We start from the raw sequence: 15,275 nt of genomic DNA, 5'->3' as shown, positions 1-15,275 counted from the left end.
CCACCAATAGACACCACAAGAAGATGAGGAAGCCTATATTTGTGACATTTGTTTTTTTTATCATTTGTCTGCTATTAGTTTGACATTATTTACATAACATGGTCATTTTTAGTATTTAGAAAGATTTTGGTGTGCCGCAGCAGAAGAGGCGCTATACTGTCAATGTTTAAAACAGTTCCCTTTTTTACATGAACTTTTTTACAAATTATAAACAAACACAACCAGAAAAAAGTCAACAGTAATGTTTTTTTCTTTTGCAAACAGAGTTGATGAGGGAACAAGGTCCAAAAATCAAATGAACTGTCTGATTACAGATTAAAACAAACAAACAAAAAATTAAATAAAGCAGTTAAAAAAGCTACACAGTGTATGTGGATTTACTTTCACTATCACATAACAGAAACTGGAACTACTTGCAACAGACAAGGAAAACATTCAGGAAAAATGTTTTTAAAGCCTGCGTTGAGGTAGTGTCACTAAACCTCCAAAGCATCTATAATATTAGTTTCAGTGGTCACAGGGTTTCTTTCAATTAACCATATTCATCTTAATGAAAAGCTGGGATTGATCAAAGCTGAACTAAACCTTTCCTACAGCAGGAGCTGCAACACAAGCATTGGTGCACACAGTAGTTAACAGTATCTTCATTCATATTTCAGAGAAAGTTCAAACTTGATGTTTTCATATGACACAAATCAAAAATTTAAAAAATTTGCATCAGACAAAAGAAACATGAACATTTCACACAAAAAACTGGATACAACAGAACATTAAAGCCTTTTTCCTGCAGTCAAACCCTGAATCTCCCCTGAACTCTGAGATAGCCTCAATCAAGTAAATGGAGATTGTTTGGAATATCATTAAAACTGAGCAATTAAAGGATATAAAGGAGCCATCTTTCTCTCAGCAGCCTTCACATCTTTGTTGATGAAGATCTTAAATTAAAACCTTGTAGTTTCATGTTGATTTCTGAAAATCAATATGAAACACTGGATTTGTGTCAGCTGTAGTTTGATCACAGTTTAAGGGGTTTTTTTCTGATACAGTAAAGAAAGCTGAAAAATGTTTTTAGTGGTTTTCTGTTGTTCACATGCACAAAAACTGAAGAAAGTCATTAACATGTGAATTATTCAGCTTCGTAGATACCTTTTTTGTTGATATTTATTCACCTTTTTATGCCATTCAAACAAACAAATTATTTGGAATAAGTGAGCAAACTGAAAAAAACAAACAAAATATTGGTCACTGGTGTCATTGAGTCCCATCTAATTTTGCAGTATGTCAGTATTAGACAGCAGTGAGTTCTCTTTTCGAGAACTCAAGAGCTGGTTACTCAAAAAAAGATCCTGCATTAGACATGGTTGTTTAAGAAATCATCAGTTAAATAACCTGTTACCAGTTGAAACATTAATCACTGCAGGAATTATTCTATAGAGGGCTTTTAACTCAGAAAATGGGTAAGAATTAATAAATTAGATTATATATATTATTATATAGAGAGATTCATCTATTTTCTTCTACTTATCCAAATCAGGATCAGCCTATCCCATCTGTCAAAAGCCAAAAGTCACAGTCACATGTTCTGCAACAGGTGAGGAGTTGAATTTTACTGGAAGCAACTGAATGCAACACAATATCACCAGCACTCCAGGTAAGGTAGACGCTCTCAGCGACGTAATCTGCAGTTTACACTGAAAAAACGGACATTGTGGATATACCGCTACTCCTAAAGAAAACAAAAAGTAAGTAAATAATCCAGTAACATAAAATATACATTATTATTTTGTAGCGTTTTTTGGTTTGACTCACTTAGGATTGAACTGAAATGGTTTCGGTTTTAAACATGAGCCATGTCATGAAAATCATTTCCCTGCTGCAGATCGCTGAACAGGATCGACTGGATGCACCTGACGAACAGCGCACAGTGAGATGACTTCGTAGACAGCATTTGAATCATGGTGAAACAAACAAATCTCAATGCTGAGTAAAACATCAGATCTGACGATACTGAAAAGTGATTCGTAAATGATCGGGGGGAGATTCTGTGCTATACTGCGCCCCACAGATCTTCTCTGTGAATATATCAGGTAAGCATTCGATTATTTTCTATATTTGAATTGTGTAAAATGTATTTTAGAACATAGTATAGTGTATCCAGTGATGTGCAGACTATCACTCATCACATAGTCATTAATAGTATGACTAGTAATGACTTGTTGTAGAAATTATAAGTTATATTAGTATCTAAACACTTTTTATTATAGTCTGTCTCTCTAAACACAGTGTGCTCTGTTCATCTGTTTTAATTAAGCTTTGCTCGCATTTTATGGATGTTTTGCGTTTGTGTTTTCTTTTGTAGATGAAGCCGGTGTCAGTCTGAGAGTTTCCAGCTAAAGTCCAGAGGTGGTGGGGGCATGACATCACAAAGTGTAGGACTGAATTCACTTAAACCAATGTTAAACTAAGATTTTTCTGTACATATTCACTTATTAAAGTCTTTATGTTTAAGGTTATCTGCAGATCAAAGATTCCCATAAAAACACTCAGCCTTCCCAGAAGAGTTGTTGCTGTTAGGTGCAAAGGGCGGGATGACATCATCAACAAGAACTGTGGTGTCATGCACTGCATGTCAGAGTCTTTCCTGGCTAAACTTCAGCCTTTTGAAGGCCTAGCATAAGCATTATTGTCTCACACACACAATGTTGGGAAGGTTACTTTTAAAAATGTATTCCACCACAGATTGCAGAATATTCAATTCAATTCAATTTAATTCAATTTTATTTATATAGTGCCAGATCACAACAAAAGTCGCCTCAAGGAGCTTTATATTGTACAATAGATGCACAATAATAAATACAGAGAAAAACCCAACAATCATATGACCCCCTATGAGCAAGCACTTTGGCGACAGTGGGAAGGAAAAACTCCTTTTTAACAGGAAGAAACCTCCGGCAGAACCAGGCTCAGGGAGGGGCGGGGCCATCTGCTGCGACCGGTTGGGGTGAGAGAAGGAAAACAGGAAAACGGAATACATGCCTCAAAATGTATTTTGTAACGTATTCCATTACATTACTCAATGAGAGTAACGCATTCTGAATACTTTGGACTACTTATTATCATGCTTTTATGCAACTACATGAATGTACTATTGCTGTGTGATTTATTACTATTACTGAAGGTTACTCGCCATACCAATACCAACTAGATTTTTAAATCTTAATATAAAATGAGTAACAGCAGGTTGACATTAGGTAAGGCTGCACTTTTTGCAGCGATCTTGTATAGAAAACTATTCCGCGCGTATATAAAACAGGTCTGCGGCTCCGAACCGTAGTAAAGGGACCTCTAGCTTTACTTTGTTGTCTGGGTCAACTTTGCTTGCTAGAGACAGAGAGAGGCGTTGAAAGGCTGCTCCAACGGAACTTATTGTTTTTCGGAGGAAAACACGAACACGGTGTACAGTCGAGTCTTAATAGCTTACTTACAACTGGGCTCGTCAGGCTCTCCTTTTGGCTGCAGTGGTTATTATTATATTTACATGCTTCCAGCTCCCGTTTCTGGTCAGTGACAGCTCCACTCCCCTTTTTCTCCCTCCCTCGCTCACACACACATAATGGGTATGGCAATCCATTCTCCCTGCAGCACGGACTACACTGCCCATGAGGCTACATTCTTTAGGGCCATGCCTGTAACACTCTGCCATTTTTAAAAATAGTTCTTCACGTCATTATGAGACGCAGGATTGAGACACAGACATTAGAGCCTTTTAATGCGTGTTTTGTTTGGGTTTCCACCAACGTGGAATGACCAAAATTAGAGAGGGCATAGCCTAACATATGAAACGGGAAAAGACCGCCATGTAATCCCTTTATTTCAACAAAGTAACTGTATTCTGAATACCACCTTTTTGAATGGTAACTGTAACTGAATACAGTTACTCATACAGTGGAACCTTGACTTACGAAATGAATTCGTTCCCAAGGGTCTTTCGTAAGTCGAACATTTTCGTAAGTCGAAGCACCCATCGCGCCTTTTGAGTGAGGCGATGCTGAACGATAGGCTATAGGCTAATTGCTAACTAGAACAACAATACGTCATTCAAGTGGAACAGCGAAGCGCAATTACGAAAGCCAAGGGGTTGTCACATGATTCGGAAGGCATTGTAGGCTCAGCCAATCAGGGCCAGCGGATTTCGTTACACGGGCATTTTGCCGTAACACGGGCAGAAATATTGCTGTTCAGTGCCTTCGTAACTTGAATTTTTCGTTAAATGGGGTATTCGTAAGTCGGGGTTCCACTGTATTTTGTATTTTAAATACTTAACGAGAGGAAATGGAAGAAAGATAATCTCCAGGTATCTTTTGATACTTTGCGTTCTAGCCGCTTGGAGTTTCAAATGCTGCTAAACGTGCTAAAGCGGCCTTTTTCTCTGATATTATTGTGACCAATGGCCATAACCCTCGATTGCTATTTAAAATCTTGAATTAAATGGTTAATCCCTGCCCTAATGTGCTGATGGTCCCATCCTCAGCTCTCTGTGAACAATTTCTAAAATTCTTTACTGATAAAATTCTGTCTCTCAAATCCTCACTCCCCCCAGTGGTGAGCCCTGCTCTCACTGGAGAATGTGCTTGAGCCAGTGTCACTCTGTACACTTAAGCAAATTGTCAAGCAACTTAAAATGACTAGTTCTGCATATGATCCTCTTCCGCCTCGCATTGTGAAGGATGGTTTTAATGTAACTGGGCCCAGTATTCTATTTTTAATGAACTCATCATGTCTTCTGGCTATGTTCCCTCTGTTTTTAAACATGCTATAGTGCTCTTAAAAAAAGGTGTCTTGACCATTGTGATTTTGTTAATTATAGGCCGATATCCAAACTTATGGATACTTATTTGCTCCCCCTAGACTTAATCTTTGAAAAATATAACATTTCTTATTACCTCTATGTCGTTGATATATAAATATATTTTCAATTAGATGATGACGACTAGTGGTGCAATGGAGCACGGTTGATCCGTAATCCGAATCGATCCCACCCCACGGTTCGGCACGCACGTGATCTGAAGATCAGACTATGTGTATGGTGCGCGTGGTCAGTCTGTCAAGCAATAGCTATGGTCAGTGCTAGCGGTCCAAGTGGAGGAGCAGCGGAGTTTGCGGTATTTAAGCAGCCCTTTGCTGCCCAGTCGGACCGGGCTAAAGCTATTACAGAAGCTATTGGGGTGTTTAGCTGCAGACGGGAGACCGTATTCTGTTGTGCAAAACAAGGGGTTTAAACCAGTCAACGCATTAGTTGACACATTGACGCCGTGCAGCCCCACGCACGGGGCGATCCGCGGTAACTAGTTAACGGAAATTTGCAGTTATGGCATTAACGTCATTTTAACGAGATTTACGCTGACAGCACTAGTTTAAACTACGATGAACGTGCTTGAGCCACGCTATGATATCCCGTTGCGTGTCCACTTCAGTGACAAGATCGCTCCAAGCATGCATGAGCAGGAAAAGTTTAAATTTATGGCTGAGCTGTCCCAGGCATCTTGTGTTGCCCTAACTACAAATGGGTGGACCTCCAGGGCAACAGAAAGTTACGCGACCGTGACCGCTCATTATAGTGGTAGATAGAAAGCCCTGTACTGCCCTATATTGCATCTTAATTTGTTTTTATATAATTGCGTGGAATGACTCTTGAGTTGAATGTTTTTTAATAGGCAAAAAATACTTAAATAAGTAAATGGCGAGTTAAATTTTTGTCTTCTTCTTTTTTTTCTGCTGATCCGAAAATTGATCCGATCCGTGACGAAAAAAACGTGATCCGATCCGAACCGTGAGACTTTTGATCCGTTGCACCACTAATGACGACATTGCTCCTTCGTTGCACTGCTTCCTCGAGTGCATGAGAGAAGTCAGAGAATGTCTTTCAGGCAATTCCCTTATCCTGAATGAAAAGAAAACAGAAAATTGTGGTGTTTGGCAACCATATCCCTTGGGGTCTATTAGCTGATACCTTTGGTTCCTTTGCCACTTCTTTCTCTGACTCAGTTAGTGACCTAGGTGTCCTGCTGGATAGCTCTTTTAAATTTAACAAACAAGTGTCCTCAGTAATCAAATCTAACTATTACCAACTGTGCCTTATTGCTAAGGCTAAGCACTATGTCCCTCATAAAGATCTTGAAAATCTCATTCATGCTTTTGTGACTTCTAGATTGGATTACTGTAATTCTCTCTACTTTGGTCTTCACGCCGCTCTCCTTCACAGACTCCAGCTTGTCCAAAATGCTGCAGCTTGCCTCCTGACTTGCACCAGAAAACATACCTCTATCACCCCCGTTCTTATTGATTTACATTTGTTACCTGTTAAGTCAAATTAGTGTATGTTGTCAGTGTGTTTCTTAAATTTGTAAAGTCTTAGTTCAAGCAGTAGGATCAAAGAGATTCCTTTGATCCTGACCACCTCTCCAGCCAATTTGGTGCTGGGGGAGGTTTTATTGTAGATACATCCTATCTGAAAGATCTGTTTCTTGTGTTGTAAGCTTCCTGCTTTTATGACCCTTTTGGTGAGCAGGAGGTCACACAAACGCACCCCCATGACACACACACACACACACACACACACACACAAAATCTTGCACACACATACACACACATGGTGCCTTGTCTTAGAACCATTGGGGGGTTTTACGGTGGGAGGTGCTTGTGTTGTGTTGTATTGTGTAAACTGTAACTATCATGGGAATAAATAGCTGCGAGGAGAGCTACTCTTTGAAGGATTTGGGCTAGAGACAGGTGATGAGCATTGCTCCACCGCCTGGTTCTGACCAAAGCTTCCCTCGTTAGCGAGTTAAAGACCGGTTGAAGATGTTCTGTTTTGTCTTCCGTTCTTCATGAGGAATAAGTCTCTAAACTAGTGGGGAATGTGGAAACACAGACCCAACATTACCCATAAAATATTCTATTGAATTTAAAATATTGTTGCTCATCTTTAAAAGATAAAATGGAGTCTGACGCACAGATAGCGATGGGAAGGTTGTTCCACAGATTAGGTGCAACCAGGGCAAAAGCACGGTCACCCCTAGATCTAGGCTAAGCCAAGAGTAATTGTGCTGAAGACCTGAGGGCTCGCCCAGGGACATATGAAGTTTCCCTTTGTGGGACTAATAAAGTTATCTTATCTTATCTTATCTTATCTTATCTTATCTTATAGACTAAGGAGGTCGACAAGATAACGAGGGGCTAAATCATTTATAATTTTAAATCCCATTTAAAAACTCACTTATTTAACATTGTTTTTTCCATCTAGTTAGTGTCCCTATTTTATATTTGGCTCAATTTATTATCTATGTACTTATCTATGTTATATTTTAGCTTTTGAATTAGTTAAATGTCAGAATAAAGAGAGACAGAGCTGTCTATTTTTTATCACTTTCATCAAATTTAGGAGTACATATACACTAAGTTTATTGTTAATTAATAAGAAAACTCCAGACGATTCCATTCTGAGCTGAAGAAGCTTCTGATAGGTTAGTAGAGTCCATGTGAGTAAATTGGTGGCACACCTGTGGATGCATAAAAGGCAAAACACAGAGCCTGTTTCTTTGACATGGGAAAATCAAGAGATATCAACCAAAACACCAGGAACAGAATTGTGGAGCTCCATAAGTGTGGCTCAATTTTGAATACAATTTGGTGCCATTTACAATTAAGAAATACAGATAGTTTCTGTCTTTACTCTTAAAGTTAACAAATATGTTTTTTATATTTATCAACCTAAAAAAATAAACATTTAGTCTGATTTGATGTTATAATTAAAAAAGTGTTTGTGTTTTGATCTGAAGAGTTTGTAAATATCTGGTTTCAACTGTATATTTGATGATTGTCAGCACAAAGAGGGAGAGAGAGGAGCTGAGAGGGAGAGAGAGGAGCAGAGAGGGAGAGAGAGGAGCAGAGAGGGAGATGGAGAATGAGGACAGAACAGAGATGGAACAAGAGCAGGTGAGACACACATGTTAGTCAAATGGTTGTTTACCAAAAGTATCACCGTATCATAGGTACTCATGTATCTCATACCTAGTGTTTCTTTTTAGGTTTGTTATTTTTCAACTTCTATATTTATTAAGTTATGCAGGCTTGTTTGCACAACAAGGCTAAATAATTATATAAACTTTTATCTAAAATAGTCTACTTTGGTAGAATTAAAAAATAAGTGTAGTGCAGGTCTATGATGATTTTTAGTGCTACTATCATCTAGTTCTGATTCTGGTTCTGTTTTGGTTAAGTCCTGAGTAGTCCTGATTTTGAACTGTAGTAGTCCTGTTTTAATTCTGGATCAGTTCTGGGTCTGGTTGAATTGGGGTTTAGTCCTCGTGTCTTGATACAGCCCTGACTTTGTTCTGCCTTGCTGCTTAATTAAAAAACTAGCTTAAGGTGTCCTGCAGATGTGATATATATTTTTCCCTATATGAAGTCTTTTTTTTTTTTTTTGAACAAAACTCAAAACAGAGCCAATTAATCTTTCAGTCATTTCTAACCACATGCATACTACCCTTTAGGGCTAAGCCCCGGGTGTTTCAAATGTCTGCCTCCACCTCTGCTCTGGAGGCCTGAGGAATAAAAAGAACTGGGGTGAAACTGCTTTACCTAACACAGTTCATTTGTTTCCCAACATTTCTTCTTTTCCTCCCTCAATTATTTTTCTTTCTCTCAGGATAAGGATATAAAGTGTGTGGTGGTGGGTGACGGTGCAGTGGGAAAGACCTGCATGCTCATCACATACGTAACCAATGCGTATCCCTCTGAGTACATCCCCACAGTGAGTAGTGCGCTAATAAATCCCAGTTTTATCAGTTTATTCAGTCCATGTCAACAACCGTTCTCATGTTTCTCAAGATCTTATTTTATTTTTTGAATAATTTTTATTTTTTTAAATCCTGTCCTGTGTGACAGCTTTTGCAATCAAAATTATGATCTAAATGTTCTGTTGTGCAAACAAATTTTGCTTTTCCAAGATCGGCTCTATAAATTCTTCATAGGCTTCTTTCGTTCAGGTGTTTGTTTTATCTGTTTTCTTATTCATTACAATTCCTGTTATTTCAGTTATTATATTATATGTGTTACAGTTTGACAATGTGTAAGGCAGGACAAGCAGGAAAAAGGGAAAAGGGGTGACAATAGATGAAAATATAATAAAAGAATAGAGTACAAAAGAAATGCACACTGTATCACCAACTGCTGCACCTGTAAGAAAAAACAAACACACAGCGCCTGAAATGAAAGTGTGTGTGTGTGTGTGTGTGTGTGTGTGTGTGTGTGTGTGTGTGTGTGTGTGTGTGTGTGTGTGTGTGTGTGTGTGTGTGTGTGTGTGTGTGTGTGTGTGAGAGGAGAGACAGACAGAAAGGGCCTGTGTCTTGTGTCTTTGTCATGAAATGTAGTTGAAAGCGGAGGTGGGAATCCACAATAACGGCTCCCATGAGCCAGAGGCAGACAGAGATATCCACACAGCCCGGACCTGAGGCATTGATCTTATTAACCAACCTACGTCCTCCTTGCCCTCTGTCTCCCCCAGGTGTTTGATAACTACTCTGCTACAGTGACGAATGGTGAGGAGTACAATCTGGGACTCTGGGACACTTCAGGTAAAAAAAACAAAAAAACAAACTACATTCAGTTTAATAAATACTAAAAATTTCAGTTAAGTAATATTTATATTAGTAACAGCAGCAGCAGGAGATCAAACCTTTAGGGGCAATTATAATGTCATTTACAAAATGTATTTCAATGAACACATTTGTATAAGATAAAGGTCTGTAAATTTCTCTTACTTCACTCGCATTTTGCAGAATGTATATTTGTTAATAATTTTGAGTTGAATTACTGTGAATACAGATAAGTGTAGGATAATGGGTAATTTAATTTTGCTTTAAAAACTTGTTTTAGTGTAATGTTTATTGTTAAATAGTATTTTCCCACTTATTTAATTTTTATGTACTGTTCTTTTAATACACAGTAATCGTGCAGTGTGGGTTGTTGGACTTCTGCACTGTAGAGAGGCATTAACTAGCTGTGGAGTGAAACACTTTTCATACCGTGTCTGGTGCATTACAGGGACATTCAGGCTAATTCCTGTGAATTCAAGATTGTGTGTGAAAATAAATGTTTGTATGTTTTTGTTTTCTACTACAAACAGACTTTGTGGATAATTTCAACTGCAAAAGGGCACGTGTACAGCCTGAATACCGGCTAGTGTTTTCCATGGTAACAACATTAATAAAACAAGAATCGTTAATAAATTACTTTTAGTATTACTTTAGTAATACTCATACTTTTAGTTTTGAAGAGAGGTGAGAAGTAAAGAAGTCTAAATACTTCATTAGTGCACTTGAGTACATTTTTTGTAGTTTACCGCGGTATGTATTTTTCTGACAGGTTCAAGACATTTGAACGAAGTGTTCATTTCACATCATTACGCACCTTCAAACATCAAACTGATTTAAGCCCTCATGGAGGGAACAATAGGACATAAAAGACAACCCTGTTGGTGTTTCCATCACTGGGGCTTTTTCCAAAAAACAGATGAAAGAACATAAACAGGGAGGAATAATCTGGAACAGCCTTTTTGGTGAGAGACTACTCCAGGTTTTATTAAACATTTGATGACACTCTACTGTAGATGATGAGATAACACAGTTTTCACATTAAGGAATATTGTTGTGAAATTGTTCCACAATTTTCAGATTGATGAACATTCTGAGAAACTATGTGTCTATTAAATGTGCTTTTTATATTGCTCCAGCTGTTTCTTTTCAAAAAATGTAATTTTCCAGCCTTTTGTTGCCCCATGGAACAAAAGGCTGCAGATAATATCATTAATCTAACTTTTGATCAGGCTTTTTGTGTCTCCCCCTTCAGGTCAGGAGGACTATGACCGATTGCGACCCCAAAGCTACCCAGCGACCGACGTTTTCCTCGTCTGTTTCTCCGTCGTTTTACCCAGATCTTTTCAAATGGTCACAGAAAAGGTTTGTCTACTTGGTGTATGCATTTTGTTTCTAATAAGATCTACATTTATGCCTTTTACTCTCTTTTTACTTTCAGAATAAATAAGTACTTGGTACTTAAAAGTAATTTAGATTAAAATAATAATATATAAATTAATGATTAATTATTAATCTATGTGACCTTGTCTTTGTCTTCACAGTGGTTGCCAGAGATTGCACACTTCTGTCCGGGGACACCCTTCCTGCTGGTCGGGACTATGGTGGATCTGAGAGATGACAGATACACCCTGGAGAAGCTGGGCGAGAAAAAGGAGCAAGCTGTGACCTTCAAGGACGGAGAGGAACTGGCTCGTAGGCTGAAAGCTGTCAAATACATGGAGTGCTCAGCTCTTACACAGGTACAAAAAGAGAAGAAGTCTGCTGGTGTGTGTTTGGGTTTTTTTTACTACTAAATGGATCACTGTCTAGATTTTTAGGGTTTCTGACGGAAGACTGATATTTCCAGGTGCTGGTCATGGTTTCACTATTGCAGATCTGTTTCTAAAAATGTGAATTAAAGGCAAATGTCATCTGAAAAACACAAGAATCATACTCTAGAAAAGTTGCAACCACCATAGCATTACTGAATGCCTTCATCTAGACAACAAAACATTTAGGCAGGTTTTGCACACTCTCATTTACCCTTAATAAAGAAGATTAAGAGCTGGTTCACTGCTCCACAACCACAAGACAAAGCATATTGTTCAACATGAATTTGAGTTTCAACCTATAGATTGACTCTCCTCTCTAGTGCCAGGCATAGACGGTCACGCAGTAAGTGTGATCCCCTAACCTAAGAGCACACCCACTTCTTATAAAACAGATCCACCACCCTGGTTTGTTAAGGGAGAGAAACTTTTCCACATAATGTTGCAAAGTTGGGTCAACCAAAACAGCCTTTGAGGTCAAATAGTACCTGTCAGCTACCTCTGATGTCCCGCATGCTACACCTGCTCAAAAGGACTCCCTTTTCCTCCACTGTCATCCATCTGATTTAGGGTTACAGAAAACTTGCAATTGCCGTGTTCTTTATTTGATTCTCATTATACTTACTGTTCCATCTCAAACTAAATACATATTTTTTTCTGATGTTTTTTTTATTGGTGTTTCTTTGTAGTTTTTTTTTCTTCTTCTGGTAACTTTGAGTTTCCCTTTCTGTCTTGTTCTCAGAAAGGAGTGCAGGATGTGTTTAAAGAGGCCATCCTCGCTGCTCTGGGAAAGTCGAGTTCCAAACCCAAGAAGTGCTGCACTCATCTATAGATGTCACAAGAAGTAGAACAAGAGGAAGAGGATGACCTTATCCTCCTCCTCTTGGAGAAGTTGGAGGTTTGACCTGGAAGAGATTATTAACCTCGATGTGAACAAAGGAAGGATGCTAAACACTAGTTAGACCAAAAACAATATAAATATCTCTTTATTTAGCAAGCAGAGCTGAAAATGCTCTAAAAATACAAATACAAAAGTATACTGTATAAATTTAAATAATCTATGCAGATTTATTATTAATGAGTGCAGGCAAGTCTTTATATACAGTAGTTTAGGTTTTTTCTGAACCTATGTATACGTTGTAATTTTTATGCTTATTAATTACTGTCATTCACTCGCTCATTTTTTTAATGGACACAAACTTCTATAAACTACTCAACTAATATCATTCTCAGCCTCCACAGCTTTTTATTGACCTGTTCATATGCAGCTTGTGTTTAAGGTACAACCATGTGAACAGGAAACTGTACGCTCTTTCACTTTTATGTATCAGGAAACCATCTATTCCTTAGTAGGTTTTAAAATGATTTAATTACAACCATAGATGAACAACAACACATGACATATTTATTTAACAAAGCTGTCACACAAAGAAGCAGTGTGTGATTTGGGGTGATCATATGGGCTGTAAAGGGGATCGGGGGGACGCTGATGCACTTTACTTTTGCTTCCTTTGGTGTAAATGAAAGTGACACGAGGTTCACTGGAGAGGGAACAGGAAAACAGGAAAAGGGAAAAAAAGAGACTGGTTTTGCAGATAGTAACCAAAAACCATTGCTCTGTCCTTATATTTGGTGACTGATTTTTTTCTCCAGTTCAACTTTTTGTTTATGTCCTTGTCACTGCTGGTAGCACGAGACGGTGCTTCCAACGCATTCAGGTTGGAGAGGTAGATCAGCTTCTCCAGAATGGCATATTGATGCATGCTGACCTCTAGGTGCTCTCTATACCCTTTGGTGTTTCTGAAACGCATGTACAATCACAACCAGAGACTAACGAGGTGGGTTATGCTTGCTCAAGAATACAATTTGGACATTTGCAAGTAAAGGTGTGTCTTTACAATGGTAACTAGTGATCCACAGGGGAAGCAGGTAGGGGTTCTCTGCCATTTTTCTTTCAGCCATTTTCTCCTGTTTTGTGGATAGACAGGGAACTCAGCCATAGTACTTTGTTATCTTATAGACAGAGTCGTCTTAGTAGCAGTAGTCTTTTTTAGCTAGAAAGTTGTGTTTTGGCCTTGGAGACGCTGACGCTTAGAGCTTCCCTGTGTTTTATTTTGGTCCTAATTGGTTTGTTTGCATTAATTGTAAAATAAATGGTGTTTTACTGACGTTAACTAGGTGGTGATTAATTTTGGGGGGTTTCACTTTGTGTTACACCCCACTTCAGATAATACTTTGCATTCAGTGGGTTGTAACAATAAGGACGCCTGATTAGGACACTGGAGTGTAGTGAGTATAACAGGAGGAACACTGACAGAGGCCTAAGGAATGGCCTCCAGGGGGTGCTCATTTGCATCTCTCAGACAGAACTTTTATGGTGTGTATGGATACATGCTCCTCTAAAATCCATAAAATGACATGTGGTGTGCCTCAAGGGTCGGTTTTAGGCCCTGCACTTTTTAATTTGTATATGCTCCCTCTTGGCGGTATCATCAGGAGGCATGGAGTGAACTTCCACAGTTACGCTGATGACACTCAGCTGTACATCTCCGTGTCTCCTGATGACACCACACTCAGAAAAATAAAGGTGCCAACTGGAACCAAAAGTGGTTCTTTAGACTGATGCCATAGAAGAACCTTTTTTGGTGCCACAAAGAACCTTTCAAACAATGGTTCTTTGAAGAACCATTTCTTTCAGTGGTTCATTGAAGAACCTTTAAAGGTGCCCCAAAGAACCATCAAGAAATGGTTCTTTGGGGCACCTTTAATGGTTTTTCAAAGAACCTTTTTTAAAATGGTTCTTTAAAGAACCATTTTAAAGAACCTTTTTTGAAATGGTTCTTTAAAGAACCATTATAAATCTTTCAAAATAAAATGTATCATAAATTGAATTTGAGTAGGGTAAAATAAATACGAGCACAGCATAGACATATATTAATGGTTTATTGACATTTCGTAATATACCAAAAGACAAAAAGGCATTTTAACCCTCAGCACAACATCACTACTAATACATGTCACATATTAGTCATTTAAACAATAATAATTAAACATTTTTACTATACTATAAATAAATATATGTAAATACTATATCTATAGATAACACAACAATTAATACATGTATTGTTTAATTAATAAAACATCAGAAAGTGATAAAACATATTAGAAATAGCAATAGCTTCATAACAGACCAATAAATCAACACATTTTCATCAGCAGATGTTTGCATGTTCAGTAAAAATATTTCAACAACAAGTTTTTGATTAAAATTATCAATGAACTTCAGCCTTACCTTATGCAAGGTAAGTTTCATGTTGGACTCATGGTTCTTTGTTAGTCCAGTTTAGGATAATGTCTCTTGACGTATGTATCATATCAAATATATGTCATATCAAAACAACCCCAACCCCTGCAGTTGTTTCAGCTTTTCACAGGTGTTTCCTGTCAGCTGGTCAACCTCACTCAGGTGGACATCCATATCAGCCAACCAAACAACAAGGTCCTCCCTTTGTGCTTCAAATCCCTCCCACTCTGAGACAAGGAGCTGAGAGAGAGAAAACAAGGGTCAATTATAAAAAAGAGAGAAAAGTGAAACCCTCCTCTGAAGGTCTGACTCGCATACCTGCAGTCGACCTGTGATGGACTCCTGTTTGGCGTTCACGTCATCCCAGCGACGGCCGCACTCCCTCGCTGTTGCCAGCAGCCGAGTCTGCAGGGTGCCCTGGAAGAGCAGAGTTAATGTTCGACGCCTCCTGATCAGGCTCTCCAGCTGGATGAGTCGAGGTCCCGCCTCTCGCCGCTACCTCTGAAC

At 38.5% G+C, this 15,275-nt stretch overlaps 1 protein-coding gene across 1 annotated transcript; it reads left to right on the top strand.

The window, feature by feature from the left end:
- The first annotated feature begins 1,843 nt into the window (after positions 1-1,843).
- On the top strand, positions 1,844-15,273 carry LOC134619840 (cdc42 homolog). The gene is made up of 7 exons (XM_063465666.1): positions 1,844-1,924; positions 8,708-8,812; positions 9,566-9,635; positions 10,909-11,018; positions 11,198-11,395; positions 12,207-12,277; positions 15,168-15,273. The coding sequence occupies exons 1-7, from the start codon at positions 1,844-1,846 to the stop codon at positions 15,271-15,273; spliced, it is 741 nt and encodes a 246-aa protein (XP_063321736.1).
- Positions 15,274-15,275: the final 2 nt, after the last annotated feature.

This window comes from Pelmatolapia mariae, linkage group LG22, assembly GCF_036321145.2.
Source record: "Pelmatolapia mariae isolate MD_Pm_ZW linkage group LG22, Pm_UMD_F_2, whole genome shotgun sequence".
Taxonomy (NCBI): Eukaryota; Metazoa; Chordata; class Actinopteri; order Cichliformes; family Cichlidae; genus Pelmatolapia; species Pelmatolapia mariae.
Note: the sequence above shows the minus strand (reverse complement) of the source record. Positions and strands in the feature narration are given on the sequence as shown.

Excerpts from the sequence above, each read along its gene's own strand:
- LOC134619840 (XM_063465666.1), top strand. The coding sequence starts at position 1,844 with ATGAGCCATGTCATGAAAATCATTTCCCTGCTGCAGATCGCTGAACAG. Across the intron at positions 8,813-9,565 it reads CCTCTGAGTACATCCCCACA|GTGTTTGATAACTACTCTGC; the intron begins GTGAGTAGTGCG and ends TGTCTCCCCCAG. Across the intron at positions 11,019-11,197 it reads TTCAAATGGTCACAGAAAAG|TGGTTGCCAGAGATTGCACA; the intron begins GTTTGTCTACTT and ends TTGTCTTCACAG.